Source organism: Gavialis gangeticus, unplaced genomic scaffold, assembly GCF_001723915.1.
Source record: "Gavialis gangeticus isolate Ggan-Ray unplaced genomic scaffold, GavGan_comp1, whole genome shotgun sequence".
NCBI classification, from domain to species: Eukaryota; Metazoa; Chordata; order Crocodylia; family Gavialidae; genus Gavialis; species Gavialis gangeticus.
The window spans coordinates 249537113-249560634 of NW_017729032.1; the positions used below are offsets into that span (position 1 = coordinate 249537113).

General features: G+C 40.2%; 1 protein-coding gene across 1 annotated transcript in view; it reads right to left on the reverse strand.

The window, feature by feature from the left end:
- Positions 1–725: 725 nt before the first annotated feature.
- The window catches only part of ARL6 (ADP ribosylation factor like GTPase 6), a 38680-nt gene continuing 15883 nt past the window's right edge, over positions 726–23522 (reverse strand). Inside the window, exons 3-8 of the mRNA XM_019525723.1 lie at positions 21337–21398; positions 18546–18614; positions 14727–14821; positions 11391–11520; positions 9373–9428; positions 726–1486 (exon numbers count right to left, since the gene is read on the reverse strand). Coding sequence (XP_019381268.1) covers positions 1461–1486; positions 9373–9428; positions 11391–11520; positions 14727–14821; positions 18546–18614; positions 21337–21398 — 438 coding nt within the window. The 3' untranslated portion in view covers positions 726–1460. The remainder of the gene's footprint in view (positions 1487–9372; positions 9429–11390; positions 11521–14726; positions 14822–18545; positions 18615–21336; positions 21399–23522) is intronic.

The window sequence follows — 23522 nt, forward strand, 5'->3', positions numbered from 1 at the left end:
TGAAGGAAACAGCAATTAGTAATATCTGATACCACAGAAACAGGCACATAAAGACTCAACAAAGGGAAACATCAGGAATAACTATTAAATTTTACTCCTAACAAGGATGTTTATATATAAATATCTAGGTTCCTTTAGCAAACAGGTTGAACTAGGATTGGCTGCCAAATAACCATCTGACTGAAAGTATGTGAAAGCAATTACGTTGTAGCATGAAGTCTCCTTAGTCAAAACACTTCTGTTAAGGGTGGCTTCTCATCTCCCAAGGAAGCATGCTCTCTGTTAGTTTGCACATTGTTTTGAATATACAAGCAAACAAAATCTGTAAGAGCTGCTCACCCATTTACTGCATTACCAAATATGGTCACCTTCTCATTTTTGGAAATGTTGTTTTTTGAACAGATAAACTAGAGGTACTATGAAACTAAGCTCTTAGGTGTGAGCAGGGTAACATACTGCTACGTGAGGTGGCTTTTAATTACGCAAGCTTACTGAAAAGTCTGCAAACAATGAAAGATAAGATACCAAGATAGCATTTAAAGATTTATATGGCAATATAAAACAGGATAATATACTAGTGGATTAGCCCATGATAGTATCCATGATATCCTTAGAAGATAAAGACAATATAAGCGATGTTTCAAATTAACTTAACATTAGCTAAAAATTCTGCATCATCTAAAGGTCACCCCTAAATACACTGCCATTTAAAATAAAACATAAAATACACAATATGTCTTGTCTTTATTGAACCTTGTACATGGTGATCATAATTCACAAACATAATACATTTCAATATAATCATATACAATTCAATATAAGATGTTAGGTAAACATCTGAAATCATTTTATAACAAAACACGTTCCACATATTAACCTGCATATCTCAAATTTAAAAGACAGGTTATGCATAACCTGTAAATAATATATAGATATTTTAAAAGCCTAAAACAAATCTAGTCAACTCATTGGACAAAATTTTCAGAAATGGCTAGTGATTATGGGTGCCCATAACAATACCTAATAATTTTCAAAATGTGCTCGCCCATCATCTGGAAAGAAAACGTTTTTTCAAAGGTGTCTCAAGTCAAGCACTGAAAGAAAGAAGAAAAGGAGGCACCTAAAAAGTTATGAGTCACCTTTGAATACCAGGATATTTAGATTATATAAAATTTTAAGCCAGCTAATATAATAAATAATTGCAGACACTTATTATTTATTAACATTCATTTTAACATTCTGTCTAGTTGCAACACATATATGGATGTGCACACTGGTGTGGTGCTACATTTTCTAAAACACTTACTGTTTGTGGGCCCTGGAAGAGATAATAGAAGGGAACAACAGAATGCACTACATTTAGCTAATTACTTTTCTTTATTTTAAGTCTTCCTTTCCAAGACGCTTGCACATCTACTTCCAAAAAGAGTGTAAGAAGTGGTGTAATAGATCTTAGCTTCTCACGTCTTCAGTGCTTGGATCTGGTCTGGTAACATAAAGAGAGTCATTTTTATATTAAAAATAGACTTGTTCAATATTCTTAGTGAAAATGGCACCCAAGAAGAGCTAATCTAATTTTGGATGACAAAACTTGATTGATATACTTTTTTCTGTAGTTATAATCACAGGAAAAATGCACTCCTATTTCACAGATATCTTTCTAATCAAGTAGTTTCCCAACTGCTGCCAACTAAGAAGAAAGAATTACCATAAACACTGTTCTTTTTTCTTCTTTTCAGACCTGATGGAGCAGCATGGTTCAAAATAACGACTTGAAACTCACAAATGTGTTTTCCAGCTCCTACTATACTCATGTTTTGGAACTGTCAGTTGAGGCTTAGAAGGGTTTAGTTCCTAACAGCTTCTAAAGGAGGGGTGGGCAATTATTTTGGGCAGAGGGCCGCTTACCAAGTTTTGGCAAGCCATCGAAGGCCGCATGACAGGCAGCCCAGGGCAGATTAATATTAAGTTTTTAAATTTTTTAGGGGCCCTGTGAGCCAGATAGAATGGCCTGGCGGGCCGCATCCAGCCCCCGGGTCACATTTTGCTCATCCCTGTTCTAAAGGTACATCTACATTGCAAAATCCAATGTCAAGCAGATACACCTGAGTTGTGAACACATTATTGTATACTGGAGTCCACACAGTGCAAGGCAGTGCTGTGCAGATATACACAAGCTAACTCTGCAAGCATTAGCCCTAGAGCCAGAAGCAGTATAGCCACATTACGTTTAATGCTGCGACTAAGAAAATATGGCTTATTTCTAAATAGGACTTATTCTGACAGCTGGAATATTTTGTGTCAAAACTAGAATGTTCAGAGATAACTTGAGACTCTGCCAACTTTATTTCATAAAACAGCATTGTCTGAATGCCACGTTAGCCACCTCTCAAAAAGCGTACTTATTTAGTTTATGGAGAAACACAGTGTGGATCAGAGTTAAACTAAAACCATTCTTTTTAAGAACAAGATGATGTTCTTAATATCCAAGATAACATTCAAGCACTTCTGAATGAGTGCTATGATATCTTCGGCTTTCTTGCATGCATACCAGCCTCTGGCTTCTTTACTATTCATTTCATCCAGGAAGAGCACACATCAACTGCATATGCTTCCTCAGTCCGACAAAGGGTACCTGTGCCTGAAAGCTCGCAAAGAAGAATTTTTCCAACTATCTGAGTTGGTCTAATAAAACTATATCTAATTTACCCCAAAGAACCTTGTCTGCCTTGTTCTCAGACCAACACAACAATGACCTATACCTCTGTAGGTCTGAGGCATCTCACCCCTGTACAATCAGAAGTTGCCCTTTGTGATAGAGTTTAGGAGAAGAGCAGGGAACTTATGGGAAAGCATCAGACACCCATCCTGAGAAACCCTGTGTTGTGAGTTAGGTGTATCATCCCCACTGTGGTCTTAATATTTTAGTGAGTTGCCTTTTCCCCAAAATGCAAATGAACATGGATAAGCAGTTCCTTTGTTCACTGACTTTTGGTAGTATAGATGTAATTAATTAGAAAATACATTGAGATGAACAATCAAAAAAACTTTCACTAGTCAGCAGACAGGATTCTGAATAGAATACTCTACTATTCAGATAATGCATAAGACAGCATAATGTATAATGCATAAAATAGCACCTTATTAAAACAATTCTTTCCTGAAGTTTGAATTAAAATAATTTATTTTAGCTGTACTTGACTTTGGATCACTACTGACATCTAGTGGCTTGCTAGAAGCAGAACACTAAAACATGAAGTAATTGCACCAGTTCTTATAAAAGGCCTTGTAAAAATATTGTCATCATATTTTTGGTCAAGTTCAAGCCTATTATTCAAGTTCTGGTACTAAAGTGACTAACCCTAATTTCAGCAGCAAGGAAAATTAGTGATTTTACAAAGTAAATGGTTGAATTTATTCCTGTTTGTTTAATAGTACAGTAGCACTCAACGAGGACTACAATATGCAAGGCACTACCTAAATACACAAGAATACAGGATCTCCACACCAACCAAAAATTGCATGTAATATAAATCTAATATCTTCTATTTAATTATAAGAAAACTGTACAGACTAAGATTGATATAATGCAGGAGTATCAAACTGCATTATATCCAGCCTGTGAGAGGCCAGTCTCCAGGCTGGATCAGACCCATTGACCAGACCTGTGCACCACATGCAGTGCATATACCCTGGACTGGTCCCTCCTGCTGCATGCATACTGGCTACAGTCCTGGCTCTGAGTGTTGCGCATGATGTGCAGTCTGGGGTGTGCACTGCATGCAATACCTGCAACACTTCAACCCTGCATGCTGAATACAGTGCACAGGGCCACTCTGTGGGCCCAATCCATACTGGCCCCAGATCTAGCATGCAGGGCTGGTTCAGAGTCATGACTGCATGCTAGATCTGGGGCAACGTGTCCCAGCTCAGCCTCATGTTCCACATGCAGTGTGTGCACCAGATCCAGCAGAGCAGCAGACAGGCACATGCTGCATGTGGCACACGGGGCTAGTCGAAGACCCACAGGCAGCACCGTGGGATGAATGATAGGGCTCTGTGGGTGCATCTTTGCCACCCCTGATATAATGCAAATATAACAATCTGTCTCTAGCTCTTTACCTAGCTCTACAACAGAAACAAAGGGCATCTCATTAGCATATGTCCGAGCAGACTCAATTAATTGAGTCTGCTGTGAGTCTGCTGGAGTGTGCTAATTAGCGCACTCCAGCAACCTCTGCATCACGTATGTTCAGCATCCCTGTTTCAAAATGGCGACAGGGGCACTTTAAATAAAGCTCGTTGAACGAGCTTTAGCTAAAGTGCCTCCATTGCCATTTTGAAGTGCAGGACACAACATGCATTTGACACAGCAGGCACTTTAATTAGAGTGGCTCTCTGACAGCTGCTTTAATTAATCCTTCTCCTCCCCCTTCACCCTGGAGCAGCTATATAGACACCCAAAGGTAGTGTAAATGTTTAACTTAATTCCATATGGAAAAAACACCATTTAATAGTTCAGGTGCTTCACGTATTCAAAGCACCGATCAAACAGAACCCCCCCAGCAGCAGGTACTTTAGGTTCTATCACACAGATGGGGAAACAGACAGGTTCATGACTTGCTTGGGGTTATATAATAAAATCAGTCATAGGAGCTGGGTTAAAAGAACACCAACAATTACATAAAACATTTAGACCAAAATGTCTATGTAGCTACTTGTACACTTCACATTATTTTAAGTGAAAGATTCAACAACATTTTTATTTTTTCATGTTTTAGCGAGCAAGTTCCTTTCACCATATACCTTGTAAAATTAGGACAAGATACACATCAGAGTTTACAAGTGGTAATTCTAAGGAACATTGGTCAGTATTTAGGTGCTAGCAATTAGCCATACATTTGGGGCTAATACCATCTCCAATGTGCACTGCTCAGACCTGCCACTAAAGGGCTGGTGAGCGAGGGTGTGGCTAGGGCAGGGGTGGGCAAAATACAGCCCAATGGGCTGGATCTAGTCCACCAGATTTAATCTGGCCTGTGGGCAGGCGCCCACCAAGTAATTGTATCCAGCCCAGCCTGTGGCTGCCCCTGCTATGCTCCGCATAGGGACAAGCCCTGCCTACTCCCAGTGGGGCAATGTACTGCACTCCCACCCTAGCCCATGGGAGGGTCCTGGCCATGGCTCCAGCCCCAGGTTCAGCCAGTGTATATAGCTTCTGGGTAGAGCTGCTGCTCCTGCCTAAAAAACTGCTTGGATTCCCCAGCCTCCAGCAGCTCCACTTACTGTCCCTGATGTAGCACTCCGGGCAGCAGGGAGGGAAGCATCAGCAGGCAGGGGGAAGCTGCAGCTGGGCAGGAGCATGGGGCCAGCGTCAAGGCCAGGAGGAGTGCAGAGCCCTGGGGTCAGGGCTGGTGCTGGCAGGAGCGCAGGGCTGGGGCATGGTGAGGCAGCAGGAGCATGGAGCTCAGGTTGGCAGAAACACAGAGCCAGCCTAGCTCCATTGCATGAGGCTCCCTCTGGCTCATGTGCAGAGCCCAGGACTTGGCTGGACAGCAGGGACCAGGGGCAGGTTGCCAGCTCCATCGCACGCGGCTCCGAGCTAAGTCCAGAGAGCTGCACGTGAGCCACAGAGAGTCCTGCATGATAGAGCTGGGCTGGCCTGGCCCCACTCCCTGCTGCCACATGCAGCTCCTGGGACTCGGACAGAGTCACACACTGCCAGAGGACTCTGTTTGCCATGGGACATAAGTACCCCAAGGGCCTGCCATCTGCTGCTGCCGCCACCAGCAGCAGGAACTATGTGCCATGGAGAGGCATGTGGGAGAGGGCCCCCGCCCCCACACTGTACCATACCATACCATACCATACCATACCATACCATACCATACCATACCATACCATACCCACACACACACAGTGACCCCCATCACACACACCCACACCTCCCACAACCACTCCACACACACCCCACATTCCCCTACACCCCCCACACACTTACCCACACCCTACTCCACACTCCCACATCCTCCTTGACATACCTTCCCCACACCCTCCCCGACACACTCATACCCTCCCACAACCCCCACACCCTCCTCCACAAACCTACATTCCCCAACAAACCTTCCCTACACACAGCCTGAACCACACCCCACACACTCCTCCACACGTACAATATACAAGAGTAAGACTTCATTTTGTGCTATTATGCAATCGCCTCTATATACACTACACAAGCACACATAATCAGAACAAAAATATTTTTTGAAATAAAATTAAAGTATGTTATCATAGATGTTTTTAGTATATGATTTTTTTTCCAGTTCCAAGATGGCAAACCCCCCTCCCAAAAGAGGTGTTTTTGGGGGCAAGGGGAGGTCCCAAGATGGTGACCAGGGGGTTGAGCACCTGTCACGGGGAGAGCTACCCTTGCAGCCCTTGACAGCTCACCAAAACTTATTAAGCGGCCCTCCAGCCAAAATAATTACTCACCCCTGGGCTAGGGGCTGTACCTCTGTTCCATGCCTGCCCTGCTCATTGGCTCTCAAGCCACAGCATAGCTTGAAGGGGAGGGAAGGGCCCCCCTCTGCTGCTGGGACAATTCTCTAACCTCCCCAATCATGCCACTGCCTCCATCAGCCTCCAGACCCCCCCCTCCATCCTTGGATAGACCTTGAAACCCCGAATTGGCCCCTCCACCTCCAGATTGCTGCCCTGACACCCCCAGAGCACTGGTGGCACCAGTGAGGGAGGGGTCCCTCTCCCTACTTGCTCCTAGGCTCCCTGAAGCCTGTGCCACCCCCACACACCTGGATCCAGCCCCCACCAGACCCTGAAGCTGCCTGGCAGCTTCTTGCTCCCCTGACCCCAGTTCTCTCCTTCAGTGGAGGGCCGGGCAGAGGCTGATCCAGGTGCACAGAGGTGGCATGGTCTGCAGGAACTCCAGGAGCAACCAGGGAAGAGAAACCACTCCATTGGCACTTCTGCTACTCTCATGCTGATCACGGTGGTGTAGCAGTAATCTGGGAGAGGAGGGGCTAATGGGGTAGAGAGGGGTCAGTTGGGGTGTCAGGACAGCAAAGTACAGGTGGAGGGGGTGATTTGGGAGTTGGGCAATTTGGCCAGATGCCTGGCAGATCCCCACCCACCTACTCCCTGCTTCCCTCTACCCCTTCCAATTCTGCCCCCACTCACCCCTTCCTTATGCCCCCCTCCCCTAGCCCCTTCACCAGTTTTCCCTCCCTCTCCTTTCACTCTATCCCCATGCACGTGCTGCCTGGCTGTTCACAGCTGTCATTCCAGGGCCACAGAATTCTGGATGAGAGCTAGTCCACCATGGAACAAAGCCACCTGGGAAACATAGAGGACTGCAAATTGGTAGTTTTATCTCACGTGAACACCCAGATGTTAACGTAACTCACACTACGTAGCCCAGCTTCCTGGTCCGAAGTGGCAAAACTTTAAGATGCTTTAAGGGCACTTAGTACTAGTTTATGAGCCTTAATGTGCGGTCATTCATGTTTAAAGTGCTCTTAACATGATCTGACTGTAATGTGTAATCTCACCCTTAGTTTCTCAAGTGGTTTATTTGAGCCCTTCTTAAACCAACAAGAAGAATATTTAGAAGAATAAAATATTGTAATTAAGCCAGAAAAACATGCAGAAAAAATAGCACACACAGGGCCAGGTAAATTCTTTTCACTTTCTGTTTTTGGAAATTGTCTAGATTTCAAATGGGAAAAGTCATTTTAAAACTTGGGGTTGCTCACCTTTTTGGCCTGGAATTTATTAAAGGCCCCTCCAGATGTGCAGGTAAAAGCATGATGGAATCCATGAAATCACGCTTCCTGCCATGCTACATGGGTATAGCAGGAGGTGTGATTGTGGGATCAGGTTATCAGACCCCATCATGCCTTACTGCTGGTGCAGGGGGAGCCAGGGACTGTGATCCCAGGCTCCTCCTGCACTGGTAAGTAGCAAGCTCCCATAGCTGACAGCCCCACTGGATACAGGCTCCCAGCCTCAAGAGCACATGGTGTACCCCCATGGCTGGTAGTCCTGATCAGCTGATGGGCCTCTCATTAAGTCTTATGCTGGTTAATTACATCTTAAATCTAACATGTGGCAGGGGCCTAAAATAAATACAAGAAAAGGGCTAAAATATCTTAAGGTTTCATTTATATAATGGCATGGGACACCCTAGGGTGCATTTAAAATATACACATTTTATCATTTTTGCCCTTCCCAAATACTGGCAAAAGATGGGCTATTCTATACACACCTAATCCTGATCCTACAGTCAAGACCCTTATTGCCTTCTGGGGGGAAGAAGAACTACCCCTAAATGTCATCTAAAACATGGCTGTTCAAATTCTAAGCAGCTGAGGACCACACAACCTGCAGGTTGCATCAATGGGGCCCTCACATGGCCTGCACCAGAGCAAGCCACAGGTTACATGGGAAGCATGTAGCATGGGCATCTCCTGCTGAACCATGTGCCCACATAAGCTGTACCCAATGCTGCTGCACCGAGTACTTACCCATACCTAACCTCACCCTCCAATTCCCATGCTGTGCTGTGTTGCCACCTGGGGTGGTGGTGGGCAGAAGCAGCTCAGGGAGGGAAGGGCAGCCCAGAGACTCTGGCTGCTGTTGCAACCAAAACAAGGGGGGAGCAGCAGCCAGACATGAACCTGGGGGCCACAACTTAACCCCGCTTGGGCCACATGTGGCCCCTGCATTGCCAGTTGGAGAGCCCTGACCTAAAATGTTGTAACGAGAGAATGATACTGTGATGCACTTTGGAAATAATTAGTGGCAGATGTATTATAACATTGCTCTGCACTATGGGTTCCCACTCTTTTAAGAGTCTTTCACAAATTTTTCAGACTGTTTATTTACCATTTAAAATGCAAGACACTAAAACATGAGAAAAATGTGAAATATTGGAGCATAACAAAAGTAATTGGGAAAATAAATTAAGTTATCATGTGTAATAAACAAGATTCAAGAGCACCTTGTATTATTATTGTCAGGAAAACATTTTTAAACCATCCAATACTATTTCCAGTAGTACACATACAAATCTAGCAATTCTCTTTTGAAGGAAAATGTTTTCTCTAATTTAACATCTGTTTTAAAAAAAGGAAAGCTTTCTGCCACAATGGTTCCACTGAAGAAAATGGTAACTTAAAAAAAGAAAAACAAAAAAACCGGGGAAAATATCTAGTTTAGCAGGTACTCACTGTGTAATTTGATCTGACAGCAGAAATGGACAGAAACAAAGCAAATGAAATAATGAAAGAAAACTTAAAAAATGAAAACAAAAATCTAATAGAAAAGGAAATGAAGTGACAGTGTAATGTGACCTACCTTGGAGCCAATCTACACCTTCCTGTAATCCTTCGCCTTTCAGGGCATCACTAGCACTAAAAAGAGGGAAAGTACTGAAAAACACTGGTTTGTATAAAAGTCATCATTACATCTAAAATTTGCAAGCTATGTAATAAATAGCAGAATACCTCTAAAAGCAGCATTAGCCAATGCCAGGCACAATACACTTAAAAACAGATTTGGGTTAACTTCCCTGTGTAGGCACAGTGTTCTAGAATTCAATAATTTCCTCTTAACTATTCCACCTTCAAAACAGATGAATTATTCCAGAATATGATCACAGGTAGTCTGTGGATGATATTAGAGGGGAGTTATCTAAAATAGATAAATTATACCAGATATCTACAGCCAAATAACTATTCTGGGATAGGTATGTTAGGATATTATCCTCTCCAGACAAGGGGACAGTAAATTAATGCATTTCTGATAATTATTGTAAAAATGATGAAGTTACGTTTCCCCATGCAGCTCCAATATAGAGGGAATGCTGGGGTTGGAAAAGTTGTGCATGCTATACGGTTTGTGCAGGAACCGTATGGTTAGTATATAGGTTAATATATTACCCAGGCTATGCTGGAACTATATATAACTATCCATAGAATCTAGGAGGCATAGGTAGCTACTCATCTACCCAGTGCTTCAGAAAGGGGGCACAAAATTATAACAGCACAGAATTCATAAAACCATCTTCAGTGGAATTTGGCAAATGGTCAGAATTATTTTTGATTTCATGAAAACTTCAAAAATAGAGGAGAGCTAACAATATGTGAAGCAGAGGTATATTTTTAAATATGCACAGTAATTATTAAATTCATTAGGCAAAATTATTTTCTGGTGAAGTACTGAGGAGAAAGTATTAAAGAGCATTCACAAATCACAATGAAGATTTATTGAAAGTTGCAGCTTTAAAGTAAAGAAAAGAAACATGAAAAAGTGAATAGCTGTCCATTTCACACAGTGAGAAACAAAAGCAATTTCATTTCCTTCTGACAAGATCTGGGCATCAGACTTTTGTCCTTTGCAAAAACCTCTCCAGATATTATATAACATAGTAAACCAAAACTCAGTAACTGAATGTGCTCATGGCTAAAGTTAAAAATACAGTAGAATTTTAAAATAAATAATCTGAAAATATGTTCTTTGAACTGTTTTTCTTATACTACTTATTTATAGTGTGAAACTTTTGGTAGAGTGGAAGAAATGGTGGTACCTCTTGAAACTCTCATGGATTTAACTGAAGGTTAGGTTCAGTGAATACCAAGTTCAATATCCACCTCTTGTAACTGCTATGAATAAGTGGGAAACTATTCTTTGTTAAAAAAAGGTTAAGATGATCATTTTCTAAATAATTTAAGCCTTAATTTAAAGAAAAGCTCCTAGCTCTTCCTAAAAAGAAAACTTCCAGAAAATGAACTGATGCAATGTTGTGCACTTTAACCTACACATAAATGGTCCACTTTCTTTTCTGATATCAGTAGTCCGCAAAAGTACCCACAGTTTAATTAAATAATATTCTAATCAGTTTCACTGTCAATGTCCTGAATCCCAGGCATAATATCACCAGTGATGTGAATCCCACCACTATTCCATATCCCAGGAACACTGATTAGAGCTGTTCTGATTAGGACGTGGCCCCTAAACCTTGCTTGTAGTAACCCTCTCCTCCACCCCCAGTCTTTGGTTAATAGATTTCTGGTGACAATTTTCAAGACAAACCTGGTATTTTACAAATTATTTTTTTTCTGAGCAAGCATCATACAAGAATACCTGTAACTATTAGCATCTGACATGGTAGGTTGTTGCCTACAAACTTCATGCTTCTCTGAACTAGTTAGTCTCTAAGGTCTCTGCCTTCTGCCTGTAACTACTAGCAAATACATGACAAAATACAGCATTCTACAAGCTCATTCTCATTCATATAATAAAGCCATGAAATAGCTAACTGTGAGCAGGAGAATCTGTAGAAATAACAAAAAGGGGGGAATAATAGTATTTACCAGATATGCCAGGGTTTATCTTTGATGTTTTCTAATGATAACAACTGTGAGACTTTCACAGATGATACCGCATCCCTGAGGTCCATTTTGTTGGCAAAGAACAGAATAGGTATTCGACGATGCTTAATATCTAGACACAAAGGAAAGTGGAATACCATGACATTTTGTAAGACTCAATTTCTGCAATTAATGAAATGTAAACAACGGATACATTTCTTACCTTGTAACTGGGGTTCTTTGTAGGTTGTATCCTACCAACATGCACACTCTTGGGTCATGTGGCCTCAGGTGCATGCTTCAGGAATGCTCACAACTTTCTGTTAACTTTTGGAACCCTCCCCAATTCACACATATATTTAAGGCTCTAGACATAAATTCTTGATGAAGCACAGAATAGATGCGTTTCAAATCAGAGCTTCCAAACACCACACCGTCACTCTTTAGTGATGGACTAGGTATATAAAAAGCCACAAAAACTGAACAGAGTTCACAGGGCCCGCAACTTTATGTGAGTTAGGATAGGGTAAGCTATACTCAATTTTCCTGGAGAATGCCCATTACTTTCTTTAAAGCATATAAAATAGTAAAAATACAGTCTCTGGGTATCCTTCACATCCCTCCTCTGCTTGAACAAAGTCCTTTTTTCCATTAGTTCTTCTCAGCTAGCAGCAGGAACCAGTAGACTAAACAAAAGACGGTGCACTGATAGTCTACTCTGAGAGTTCTGGGCATGCTTACATATATACCAACAAGTGGAGAGATAGACGCAAACTAGTAAGACTATGCACTGAATCCATTATAATGTCCAAACTCTCTGACTACTTGTGATTACTAAGTAAGTCTCACTAATTAAAAAAGGTGCATCATTAATCCTGTCTGTTTTAAGGGCCTAATTGACTAAAACAAATGGATACTAGTGAGTCTAGGAACAGGATGCCTCTTGTCATGCCAGGGAAAAGAATGAACCAATGAAGTCTACATCTGAATGTATCTTGATAAAGAAAAGCTACTTTTCTTCGACATGAATTGTAATGAACAATATAGTTTATCCTTAAAATCCCAGGATGGGAGAAACGAACATTAAGATTTGAGTTTTTCAAAGAAGTGACCGCTTCGGAGGAATGATCAGCGCTTCATCCATTAAAACAGTCACTTAAAATGTAAGTCTCTTTTGCTGACAAGCCAGTCTCTAATTCTGAAATAGCATGAATTTGGGCTTCCCTCTTATTTAAACCTAATTCTTTAACCTTTCTTTGTAGTGGCTGAAGACAACATTCCCTCACCACTTCTCACATTCAGAAATCACAAAGGGTCACTGAAAAGCTAGCACCTATTAAAAGTGTATATTTGGGACCTATATTTTCCTCTGATGTGCTCTACCTACAAACTTAATTAAAATAATTTTTTATTTTCAGTTAAACAGTCAAGAACTGCAAAAGCTAAAGTTCCTATAGCAATATAAAGTTATTCATGCTGTCCATGTATAGCACTCCATGGATACATTAAAGAAATATAGGTATTAGTATACTACATGCAAACAAAATGGCCAAGCTATAACATGACTACAGGAATTTTAGAACAGTTTCCTACTTTCAGTTTTTTATCTCTTAATTTGTACTGATAAATGAAAGAAGTACACCTGTAATTTAATACTATTTTCTACCACACACACAGAGTAGGCATCAATATCCAGTTATTTTTTCCCCCCAAAGTTGGTTATGGATGCTCTCATTGTGGAAGCATTTATATACCAAGTTTTAAGAATTCAGCTATTTAAGTTATGTGAAGTCAGCAGGGGTGGAGGGAAGGTTTTTTGGTTTTTTTTTAAATGGAAAAAGTGTTTTTCTAACCTGCACAGAATTTAGATGTTGGAAAGAATTTTTTTCAGTCTTTCTACTTTTGTCAGAGAACAAACATAGAAAATGTCAGCCTGGGGTGACTTTTCAGGAAGTTATGAATATGAGAAAAACATGGTTTGAAATGGTTTTGCAACCTTTGCTTATATTCTACAGTACTAGTTTTTATTTTAATGCTGCTACACAGATGCTTCTAGAAAGATGGAGAAGACTTCCCCAAATATCTAAATATTGGAGCTACCAGTTGATTATACCTTTTCTGTTATATTTGGAAGCAGCAGGACTTCCTTCTTGTTCCTCCTTATGGACTGACTTTGGATAAGGACCCTGAAATTCGTAAAAACTTGAAGGTATTGTAGAAGCATGTATGGGAGGGCAAGTGACCCAAGAGTGGATATCTATGCAAGATAATAACCTTTAGAGAACATCAAGCATTCTAACTGCTGAAGAATGTTTAAATGAATAAATGAATTAAATGATGAAATGAATCATTAAATGATTAAAATACAGTTGAGAATAAAGAAAATACCTACTATTTTATTATGTATTACCCAATTATAATTTGTATTTCTATATATGCTTTAATTTCTAAAACAAACACAGCTACTATTGTTTCAAAGAACACAGCATTAACACAACACATCAGTTAACAGCAACACATCTGGAAAAATATACTGGGAAACAAACCTAATGCCTGTTTCAAAGTGCAACCTTACAAATAATCACAATTTTTTCCCCTCTACCCACCCAGCATAAACCCAGCATAGACTACTAAAAGTATGGCATCATTTAGTGAAGGTTACATCTAGCTGCAGTTATATAAGTATTTTCCATTTTTTTTCTCAGAGATCAATGCAAGATCTCTGAGGTCTGGCACAGACGTTTATAGGATCATAGGAAAGCAAGAGTGGAAAGGACCTCATGAGGTCACCTAGTCCACTCCCCTGGTCAGGGCAGCATCATCCTCAACATCCCAGTAAAGCTTCTGTCTAGCCTGCTCTTGAAAATTTCCAGGGATGGAACAACTTATCTAGGTAGCCTGTTCCAATGTTTAACCACCCTCATAGTCAGAAAGTTCTTAGTCAACTAACCAGGAAAAGGTTACATTGAACAATTTATGGTTTTAATAGAAAAATTTCCAAAAATGGAGACCGGCAGAATTTTAAGCACTGTGTGCTATCTATGGAGTCCAAGCTTCTGTAAATATCAAGATTTATTGCTCTTCAAAACAAATACATACTTAAGCTTCACATTGAACAATACAAGCCTAATCCAATAACTACTGAGGTCAACAGGAGTCTGACCAGGTTCTAAATATCTGCTGTCCAACAAATACTACCACTTTTTCTCTAGTTCGTATCAGTGACTAAAATGGAAGGTGACTTAATCAAAACACAAAATGCTATATTAAGAAGGGTTTTCTTAAGTATAAAACAATACAATATAACAAGGAGACAACAGGGAAAATAAATCTCCCTACCTGGATGATTCAGGAGGGTGTCAAGTTCTTCTTTGGCCACAACCATTCTTAATTTGTCACTGCTATCAATGACAAAGATAATTGCCTGGCCTTCTCTGCATAACGTAAAAGCAAAAAAAGCAAATTATAGGCTCTCTCAGACTAACAAAAGGTTTTCAGACGAACAAATACATTGCTTATTTGCCTTCGGTCTTATATTCACTCTGCTTCCATACAGAAGGTAAGATTTTTACTATCGAACCTCCGAGTCCAGCCCATTACCTTTCAGCTGAATAACAGAGAGACAGAGGCTCCTGTTGCCTGAAGGCAGAAGCAACAGAAGGGATATCTCCAGGTGAGGGGGAGACTGCATACAGACTGGCTGCATGGGTGTAGGCACCCATGGGACCATAGAATAAGTATGCTTACTGCAAGACTAGCAGCTCAGCAGTAGGACAACAGAGCAAAACCCTGCCTGAGCAATAAAAGCACTGTTATGGCAGGGTAGCAACGATAAGCAGCCCTGGGACTGGCCTTTGGTACAGGATGAGAAAATAATTTCCAGCCACAGAAACGTGTCATAACCAAGATGAGGTCCAGTCTATCTGGACCGTTCAGAAAAGCTTAAGTTTTCTATTGAAACATAGCATAAACGGCAATGCAGTCAAATTGGATGTCAGCATGGAGATGGAAAACTGCCTTGAAAAATTATTTTTAAGTTTACTTGCTTATGTAGAACAAACTTGTTGAAGAGGGTTCATTCCTTTCCACTCAAGAGTGCCAGAACCTGGTTCATCCAGAGACAGTTTAAAATTTGTGCATAAGCAAAGTCACTAGGAATATTCAGTACCTAATTTTTTACCTACTTATCTTTTACTTCAAATTAGGTAAACACATTTTGGAAAGTGATACCAATCTAATTACAATATGCACAGACTAAAATCAGCTACTGACTTAAGATTTAATATAGAATTATCTTTTTTTAAACAAAATAAAAACACATAACACCATATATTAATGAATTCACTTAAATCTGTACGAGAAACCCTTTCAATTCTTTTTGCATTATAGTTAAAATTCACTGCAATTTTTTCTCATTATTTTACATTTCCCTAAGAGTCAGTTACCAGTGGTTTTTTACCTCTTTCTCTCTACATTAAAGTAATTATTATTTAGATGTATATGCCATCCTTTCCAAAAGAGGCTCAGGGCAAAAATGTATATAAATAGAAGAAAATTTGAAAAAAAATGTACAACAGTGCTGCAATCTATGACCAACTACCACCACCATTAAAAATAGTGGGGACTCTGTCCAAATTTTAACAGCAAAAATTTGCCCAGTTTCTTTTTTAAGGTACTGTATGAAACCTGACTAAACAGTAGAGAGATGCTGTATAATGTTCTAGGAAATCTAAAACCACTAAAACAGTTATGAGCAATGACTCTATATGAAATTAGAGTTCTAGTACATATTTAAGGAAATAAGGAAATAAAAGTCTGTTAAATCAGGTTTACATTACTAACTGGTACATTATTAAATCAGATTTCAAAGTTTGCCTAAAAAAGGTTAGAAGACATCTTGAGAGAGAGCTGTATATGAAGTAAGCAAAAAACTACAAGTTTCAAATACTCTGAAGTACCTACTTCCTGTGCAATTTAAGATTAACCTCCCTTATATTTAACTCTGAAAGGATAGCCAAAAGCATTCTTGCTTAACTTTACAAGTCTAAATAGGATATAGCATTGTATTTTCTTCAAACAATTTTTAACTGGACTGACATCTTATATGGACAAAAGCAGTGCACTGGTTGTACAGAAACTGGATATTAGAGAGCATTAGAGGGTCAGAATTGCTGCTCAGAAACAGCACTGTTGATTTTTCAGTTGTTCTTTCTGCTCAGCAGGGTTAATTGGCACACCAGCAGCAATACATGTAGGTGCCTCTGCTACTTCAGGTCCAGGGGGTAGTACACATGCTGCAGCACAGCAGTGCCTAGAACATTAAGTCAGCAGTATAGCTTTTGAAAACTGCTGACATTATACCACCACACTAACCAGTTGCACACCATCTGCTTTTCTGTCACATAAGGATACATCACTACACCCAAGACTGACATCAATGCGAACCTTCCGCAAAACACTGATTAATGAAATCTGGCATCCAATTCTCATTAAGTTCCTTTGCAAATCTAGGCCTGAAACTTTTAGAAAACTCCCACATGCATGACAATATCACAAACTGCCGTGTGTGTGTGTGTGTGTGTGTGTGTGTGTGTGTAAAACTCTCTGAGTGTGTGTGTGTGTGTGTGTGTAAAACTCTCTGAATTAATTCCTAATTTTAAAAAAAGTATGTTTCTATCAAAGCCTATCAATGAAGATATAAAATGTAAGTCTTTAAAATACGGAATACTGTTTTCTTGCTCTCTATTGGACATGCTAAGAATATAAATAATAGGGACAGAGAGAAGTTTAGGAGCTGGAAAGAAATACAAATTGCTTCAAATTTTGCCATCAGCAAGAGATAAAATAGAAAGTGCCAAAAAAACAACAGCAGTATCTGATAAAGTGCACTGATTTTCTCTAAACCAAATGGAAGAAAAGGTCCCAATTTTGATCATATTTCTGATTATAAAGACACCTCATTCTGTAAAGCTCCACATTACACTGGTCTACAAAACAGCTGCAGTAAGTCAATATATTCTAGGTTTACCTATCTTCAAAATGTCCACATACCAAAGGTCAAGAAATAATATTTCCTAATCTCTACCTCAAGTTTTCTAACTTTTAAATAAGGTATTTATGTTGTATAGCTTCTATGTTGCTGTCACTGAGTCGCTAGCAAGCATCACCTCAAATCTCTGTATTTTTTTTTATTTTCTACACCCATACAGTATCCCATTTTTATCACTGTGAGAGAAATGCAATTTGAATTATTTATAGTAACAAACTAGTATAAACCTACACCAACTATTATGTTTAATCAGAAACATATAGGTAGAAAAAGTAGGTTTCAAGTCTCAGTGTAAGAACACTTAATGAGTCTATAACTATGATAAAGTACTGGAAGACTCCAAGCCAATTATTTCAAACCTGTAGTTTGGGAAAAATATTGTAAGTCACACTAATAACATCACAACCACGCTATTTAATGTCTCATTTAAGCATCTTACAATGCCACTGATATTAGCTTTAGGACTGATAATCCAAGACTACCTTAAGACCAACATCCCGTTTTTACTTTTCATAGGGCATATCCCATACAGCAGAGAGCAGCACAGCATAGCGATAGCTCATTTATAGTAAAATTGGGTACCTCAAATATCAGAAGCAGGCTAGCCAACAGCATCAAAGGTGCGCACAAGCCAATTTACCCTGCAAGTAAAGGGAACTGACATCCAATCTGCACTGAAATAAAGGATAAAGTTGGCCCCTGTGGAAACATCATGGTGACATGGCTAGACTACTTCTGGCACCTAAACTACTTGGATATCTCCACATGATACTGCTTACTATAATGTAGACATAATAGATTATAAGATCAGAAGGGGCCATTGTGATCATCTCGTCTGACTTCCTGGATAAATACAGCCTATAACACTTCCTTGAATTAATTCCTGTTCAAACCTCACCTTTGAGAAAAAGACCTAGACTTCATTTTTTTTAAATGTCTAATTTCAGACAATCTGCTACAACCCCTGTTATGTTGTGCAACTTATTTCTAGCCTGAATTTGTCTAGCTTTAAATTTTAGGTACTTGGTCTTGTTATGCTTTTCTCTAAATCTTCTATGTATTTAGCTAAAATAAACAGTAATGTTTTAAACTCAATAATGTTTACTTACTTGTAGTAATGTTCCCATAAGTTTCTGTATCTGCCTTGACCTGACATGTCAAACACTGTGAAAGACAAACTGCAAAGGGAGAAAGAATGTGAGGCACAGAAACAACAGGAAAAATATGTATTTTCCTATGACACTTAAATGGTAGTCAATTTAGGCCCTAGCCATTTAAGAAAAAAAAAAAGTAACTTTAGTACATCTGTCTTCTTTCTCCCCCTGTCATTTTTGTAGCTTTTTGATTTATTGTCTTCTGTTTAAAGATGGTTCTCTTTCCACTTTTGCATTATTTATGAAAGAACAAAGTAAGCCTAAACGAGAGAAGAATAAACTTTCTTCAGCCTCATTTAAATCAGACTTCAGTCTTTTGATATCACTTGTAATACTTAGATATACTTAGAAAACTGGGAGAACATTAAAAATCACCCTTCCATCTAGAAGAAGCATATGCACAGAATTTTGTCCTTGAATGTGCACAGATGGCTTCCAACAGGCAGAACTGCTTCTTTAAAAAAGCACCCTAAACAATACAAAATTTCAGTTAAAAAACTTTAGCTTAACTAGGCTTCCCCAACCGGCAAAAGAAACAAGTGGCCAACTGTAGCTTTAGGGCGCTTGTACATGTCACAAATATTGGTTGTTTTTGCACTTTAATTACGTCACTTTGTACACATGACCGTTTTTTATGATTTAAATGAGTTTGCTATGTTGCAGACTAATCCACATCTGCATGTAGTTTAGTTTGCAACGTTGCAGCCTTTGACAGCTTGTCCCCCCCTGCTGCGGGAGAGGCGGGCTGAAGGCAGAAGCAGTGAGGGGCCCGCTCCTTTTTTTTTTCCCCCCTCCCCATGAAGACTAACCATACCTCCTGCAGCTGGAGGGGGTGAGCTGCCAGTTGGCCAAGTGACCCATGAGCTGCAGAGAGCCCATGTCCTTTCTTCCACGGCAGCGGCACCCCTGGGGCCACCCAGGCAGGCTGCTACTGGGCAGCTGCTGCCCACCTCAGGCTCAGGGAAGAGTTGGATCCAGCAGGTGCTGCCTGAGACCTGGGGCAGCACCTGTGCAGCTAGCACCCTGCCCAGGAGGCACTGGGAGGCACACTGTGGAGGAAGGACTGGGCCAGTTACTGTACAGTCCAGTGACAAGCTTGCACACGCAAGTTCCGCTGAGGGAAATAAAAAAGTGGTGAGGGGCTTGATCCTTTTTTATTTTCCCCTGTGGAGCCTGTCTACCTCTCCTGCAGCTTGCGGGGTGAGCTACTGGTGGGTCCTGAGCTGTGGGGGGCCCCAGATCTTCCCTCCATGGCAGCAGCACCCCCTGGATAGCATCTGCCTGCTAGCATCCCATCCAGGTGGCCCCAGGGGATGTTGCTGCCACAGAGGAAGTGACTGGGGCCCCTCGCAGCTCAGAAGCCACTTGGCCTATTTGACCCCCTGGCAGCTTGCACCCCCTTCTCCCTCCCACCCTGGCTGCAAGAGAGGTAGGCAGGCTCCACAGGGGAGAAAAAAAGCGGGGGTATTAGGCCCTTCAGCATAACAGTGACAGAAGTCCCTAAATTGAAATGGTGGGTTTTTAATCACTGCAATTAAAAACTCACAGTTTCAATTTAGGGGACTAAACCCCCATCACGTGTACATGTGGCCTTAAGCTGTATTCCAAATAATAAACATAGTAACTCCACTTACAAAATCTGTGATCCACTTACGGCATCAAACAATACAAATATAAATACAAATATAAATGAATTTGTGCATAAGGAAATCCAGAATTGCTCCCTGTGTGAAAACTTTTATATTACACATGGGTATCCACCCAAGAAGCTATTTTAAATCCACACTTCATCTTATTCATTATTTTGATATGGATTCATCTTTCCTGAATTAAGAGAGCTTTTAAAGACCTTTTTAAAAACTTTGTATTGTGTGGGAAAATTAATGGTGAATCAACTCCCTTGTTAATTAACTCAACATGCAGAATAACAGCAACAACCACAGCACAGTGATAGCCTACTTTGTAGCCAGGTTACCCAAACCATTAAGCAGGTCAACAACTATGAGTACAAGAACTCAGCTTCTTAAAAATATACATTTACATGAGCCCAAAAGCAAGAAACTTGTTAATTGTATGCAAGTTCCCCATCTATTTGGGTGCACAGCTTGATTTGAAGACTGCCTGCATCCCTTTAAAAAATACTATGAAGGTCATATGAGCTAGTTGTTTGTGAATTTTATATAATCTTTCAAGTTCTTAGCACATACAAGTGGGGCAATTTCTCTTCTACCTCATATTTAATTTAACCAATCATTTCCTCTTCTTTTTCCTGACCTTAATCCATGCCATCTTCATGTTACCAAGGCTTCAGCCACCCTTTTCCAGTTAAGGAGATTAGGTTGCAATCTCTTCAGAGTATCTCAGTGATATAGTTCTTAACTGAGTACAGGTTCATGTTCAGTGATCTGAGACATGCCTTTCCCTAGGGCTACACATGCAGGGCTGGTAGGATTCCCAGTTCTATTCATTCTAGAAGTGGAAGATGAAGAATCAAAGCCAAGTTTCTCAAGCAAGCAGTATTTCAAATCTATCATCTTACACAAGCAGTAGTACCATTTACAGAATGTTTCAACACTGGTGGCCTGGTCTCAATCTAGGCTCTACAATAATATGAACAAGTGAATCATGACACTTCACTGTGTCATCACATAATATCTTGATTCAATACATTTCTCTTAAAAATAACTGACTGTGTACTATAGTATTATTTATTATATCGAGCAACTGAAAAAAATATTGCTGATACCTGGATGTCTTGAATTTCTCTATGCTGAATCCTATTGTTGGAACTATGTCTTGAGTTTGAGCCTTCAAAAGAAAAAATGTTTTAAAATAAACTCATGTTAATTTAGAAACATATAGTTACTGAAATACAACCTCCTTCTAAGTTATCTATATCCCCTAAATTCTGATGCATTACATCATATTCAGGAAACAATCCAGGAGCACAAAAAAACACATTCTGGATGGACACTGTGGGTACTTAAAGAAAGAAAGAAATTATGAGGAAGGTACAATATTATCTTAAGATGAGGATTTTCTAGCAAAACAATGAATACTTGTATTAGCTGTGAACTGAAGAAGCAGAGTTAGGGAAGCTTCTGCTTTAATACCAAATTCTTTTCCTTTAGTTTTAACAGCATAACTTTCTTTAACATACATGCTGAGCGGTGAGATACACCATTCTCAGAAAAGAATAACTTTCAGGGTTGAGGAGACATCAATGAGATTATAGCACAAGAAATCCAAGTATTTTTTGCCCTCTGGCAGACATAGTTTCAATTAAAAGAATACCCTGATTAGAGAGCAGTCATTTGCTCTAACCTTCCTTATCAGCAGGCTTCAGAAGGAACATATTTGCTGTTGGGAAGCAGCAAGTAGCATTTTTAGGCTATAGATCTTAAATAGCCGAGTGCTTAAAAAACAGTACCATGTTTACCAGTGAATCAAAGCCTAAAGGGCTAGCAGATACCAAAAGGCCTGATTACCAAAAATCAGCAGATAACTTAGCTATCTATACAACTAAAACAGGTATTTTTTAAAGCAGCAGCAATACTGAAGTATGAAAAAGTTCATCCTATTAGGTTGCTAAAACAGTGGTTGGCAACCTGCAACCTCCAGAGCCATTTGATGCATTCTATGGATAGGGGGATTGGCAGCCGGGGCCTTCAGCAACAGTGGTTTGGCAACAGTTGCTTTACCCATGCCTCTGCTTTGAAAGGTGGCAGGTACTCTCCCTGTGTTGCAGTGGTGTCCTAGTGCCTGTCTTCCCTCTGACCTGAACTGGGTCACTAGCCTGTGGCCTAAAAATGTTGCAAAACACTGTACTAAAGAACTTGGTGATCTGAAAAAGTAACAGTAAGCCGTTTTCAAACTTTCAAGTGGAAATATTGCTATATTTAATCAAATAGAAGATAAGGTTTTTCTCCTGAAACGGAGAAAATTAAAATGTCTCTCGAGCAAGGGGAAAAATCTCCTCATTTTACAATCTCATACACGGAAACCTATTAAATACACTGCCTTTTGTTAAACTGGTGTGAAAAGTAGCATGTGCTCAGTAATGGAAATCAACTATGAAGTTAATTAAAATGCAGCCAGCACTGTCCATGACTTTAAAACACATGGTCCATATTGGGCAAACATACTGATAGGAACCTACCAAGGATAGTTTAGTGCAGCCTGTCTAAATAAAATCAGTAGTAATGCCCATTGCGTTCAGTCTCCCTCAACACCAACTCTTCTTCAAGTCATGGTGAGCCACTACACTGAATACATTTAGACTTCCTCTTCACTCCTGAACCAGAGATGTGCTTTCTTGCTCATTTCTAATGATTCCTGTTTCTTAACCAGTCCTAAATGTCTTGCAAGCATCACCAAATTGGGCCCCAAACAGTTCACCCAAAACTCCTCTGTCACATCCTCTCTCAGTCCGTCACATATGATTAGTGGGGCCCCGCCCTCTATGAGGTGAAACCTGACCAGGTTGCCCTGTGCCTAATCTGTATATAAAGTTTTGAAAGATCCCAGAACTCATGACAAGTCATGGCAGGCAAGAACAGAAAAAGAGAAAGCCACCCCAACTACACTAACAGAGGGTCCACACAGGTGGGAGAGAATCGGTGAATGCCAACTGGGCTCAAAGGGACACGCCTGTATCCGGTGACCACCCAACAGTAGTTTGTACTCTATATAGGTAGGTGTCAAAGTGCTACATAAAAGTGTGTTTTTGGGGTAGCTGTGCTCAAACTTACAAAACTTTCAAAAAAGGTAATATGCATCAATTCTGAATAACCCAGTACAGCTATATTTATTTTAAGTTCAGTGTTTTCAATTTTGCTTCTCACTTCCATATGTTCATAGAGAGCCAGGTCTGACAATAAGGGGCTCCAGGGAAAAGAAGTTTGGGGCAGGCAGCAGGCAAGAAGGCTACCT